Source organism: Phalaenopsis equestris, unplaced genomic scaffold, assembly GCF_001263595.1.
Source record: "Phalaenopsis equestris unplaced genomic scaffold, ASM126359v1 Scaffold227522, whole genome shotgun sequence".
NCBI lineage: Eukaryota > Viridiplantae > Streptophyta > Magnoliopsida > Asparagales > Orchidaceae > Phalaenopsis > Phalaenopsis equestris.
In genome coordinates, this window is record NW_018245511.1 from 1 (window position 1) to 2,693 (window position 2,693).

The 2,693-nt window shown below is 31.8% G+C and overlaps 1 protein-coding gene across 1 annotated transcript; it reads right to left on the reverse strand.

The window, feature by feature from the left end:
- Positions 1 to 172: 172 nt before the first annotated feature.
- LOC110037940 lies at positions 173 to 1,184 on the reverse strand. The gene is made up of 2 exons (XM_020742686.1): positions 1,093 to 1,184; positions 173 to 748 (listed from the first exon to the last, which is right to left on the reverse strand). Exons 1-2 carry the CDS (start codon positions 1,171 to 1,173, stop codon positions 188 to 190), a joined length of 642 nt encoding a protein of 213 aa, XP_020598345.1. The 5' UTR covers positions 1,174 to 1,184; the 3' UTR covers positions 173 to 187.
- Between the last annotated feature and the right edge of the window lie 1,509 nt (positions 1,185 to 2,693).

A 2,693-nucleotide genomic window follows, 5' to 3' on the forward strand; every position in this document is an offset into this window, starting at 1 on the left:
TGACATTTTTATAGTCTCTGAGACTAAAATGGTCCACTATAAAAATTCAGGGGATCATTTTGACACTTTCTTCTCAAACTTACATATGACTCTTAAATATTTTCACTCAATAAATCCATTTTAATGGAAGAAGTCCCATGTGAAGTGTACAAAAAAAATAGTGATTGAATCTAGCACGAAAATTCATTTAGTTTTTGAGGGATATCATACCTTTAGCATTAACCACTTTCTCTTTACTCGAGATGTGAGACAGACCAACATGAAAAAGAAGACCCTCCTTCGATGTATTCAAGCTAATGTCGACGCCGTGTTCGACTATAAGTTTCTCAAAAGATGGCTTTATCAAAGATCCATGGGCAACCCGCACAGATCCAACACTAGATCGAACTATTCTATCAAGTTTTGCAGCAAATATTGCTCGATTGTTGCCCTTTGATGGAAAAGATTCAATTTCTGGCGAAATTTTCGTAGGCCTCGCATTTGGTAGTTCCTCAATGTGATTTCCATGCCAGAAATAACAAACACCAATCTCTGAAAGTGCAAGAACGAATAAACCTCGAAGCTTCAAATCCTCATGATTCGAGCCACGACTGTCAAGAAAAATGGCGGGATGCTCCATTAAAAGAACACAGCTCGCGCTTTTCTTTTTTGTTCCATCAATTTTCCATATAGCAATGTGTCTTTCACCAACTCCTGAAGTTAGTACAGACTTTCCATCTTCACTAAAGATCATGCATCTTACAGAAACCTAGAGCACAGCCAGCACAATTTTAAGACAAAATTCAAAATATTTAACTATAGACCATATGGGAATAATGAAGTCATATGAGGATATCAGTGAGATCATAATAAAAAATAGAAACTAAAGTTTGATTTTTACATTTATACCACCCAAATCTTTCATATCACGTAAAAAATCACTATTTTAACTTTTAAAAAGTGAGAAACACCTTTTTATGCACAGGTAAGGTGGCATCTATGTAAAAATTCAAGTTTAGGTGTTAGATATGTGAATACATAATTGAATGATACGCATGTAAATCTTCCTAAAAAATATTTAATTAAGAGCAGTTACCAGTAAGGCTAACTAACCGGATGCCCGGAGAACTTTTGTATCTTAGTATGGTCTGCGCAACTAAAAACCTTCAAAAGACCAGCAGCCGCAGCCAGCATATTCCCATCTATAAAAGATGCTTACAAATAAATATTGTGTAGGATTATATTTCTGTAAAGGCAGATAAAATTCGAAGTTCAAATCATATATAAAATAAAACACCCGCGCATTTACCATTTAAACTCTTGTAGAAATACTGAGAAGTTGATAAAAACAATTATGTGAAAGACTTTGCTTTTTTATAGAAGATTTAGATTTGATGCAAAAAACTTTAAAAAATATGAAATTTTGAGGGAGAACAAGCTATTAGTCACCAAGTATTCACTACCAATGATGAAAGAAAAAACAAAATCCATACACACACCCATTAATAAGATTTTGGCATTCTAATATAAATAAGGACATTTATCTACATACACACAATTCTTATGTATTTACATATCTAACACCTAAACATTCATACTTGCATACCACTCAAATCTTTAACATCACATGAAAAATATCACCTTCATTACCTTTTAAAAGTGAAATACACATTTTTATGTATAAGTTTATAATATTAAGGTGTTATAAATGTAAATATCAAAATGGGTGTTAGATATATAAATGCATACGAATTGTATGGCGTGTATGTAAATTTCCCTATAAAATAAAGCATAAAATTAGAGATCATGAAAATCATACAATCAAATACATGTCATATTTGAGATATAGCATATAGAAGAACATATATTAATTGATATTTTAAGGAAACCAATCAAACATCCAATCAATAATAGGGGGCGAGAGAGAGAGAATAAAAAGCAAAAAAGGGACAGCATTAACCGAAAGGCAAATCACATGATTGCACATGTTTATGTATAAGTTTATGATATTAAGGTGTTATAAATGTAAATATCAAACTGGGTGTTAGATATATAAATGCACACGAATTGTATGGCGTGTATGTAAATTTCCCTATAAAATAAAGCATAAAATTAGAGATCATGAAAATCATACAATCAAATACATGTCATATTTGAGATATAGCATATAGAAGAACATATATTAATTGATATTTTAAGGAAACCAATCAAACATCCAATCAATAATAGGGGGCGAGAGAGAGAGAATAAAAAGCAAAAAAGGGACAGCATTAACCGAAAGGCAAATCACATGATTTAAACAAGGATTTAGGTTCTCCAAAATGCTTCAAGATACCACGCACGTTAAAAAATTAAAATGTCATAGTAGAGAAAAAGTTTACACATCCAAAAGAATATTTATTTTATTTAAACGAAGATTTAAATACACACCACTCAATTCTAAAGTATTTACATTCCAAGCACCTAAACTTCAATTTTTACATACAGACCACCCTGCCTAGGCATGAAAAGGTGTAATTCCCTTTTTATTTAAATTAAAATGAGGGTATTTTTGATATGATATGAAAGATTTGGGTGGATCAGTGCTAACCAAAGTGCAATGCGCAATGCATTGCATGGGGCTTTATTTTTGCTTCGAAACACATAGCGCAGAGCGAAGTGACGACTTTATTAACCAAAGCGCTAATAGGTTATATAAAACTATTAATATATAA

What these genes read in the sequence shown, in the direction of transcription:
- LOC110037940 (XM_020742686.1), bottom strand. Translation starts at nt 1,173, where the DNA reads ATGCTGGCTGCGGCTGCTGGTCTTTTGAAGGTTTTTAGTTGCGCAGAC. An exon ending in AAAAGTTCTCCGGGCATCCG is followed by an intron (nt 749 to 1,092) that starts GTTAGTTAGCCT and finishes GCTGTGCTCTAG; the next exon opens with GTTTCTGTAAGATGCATGAT.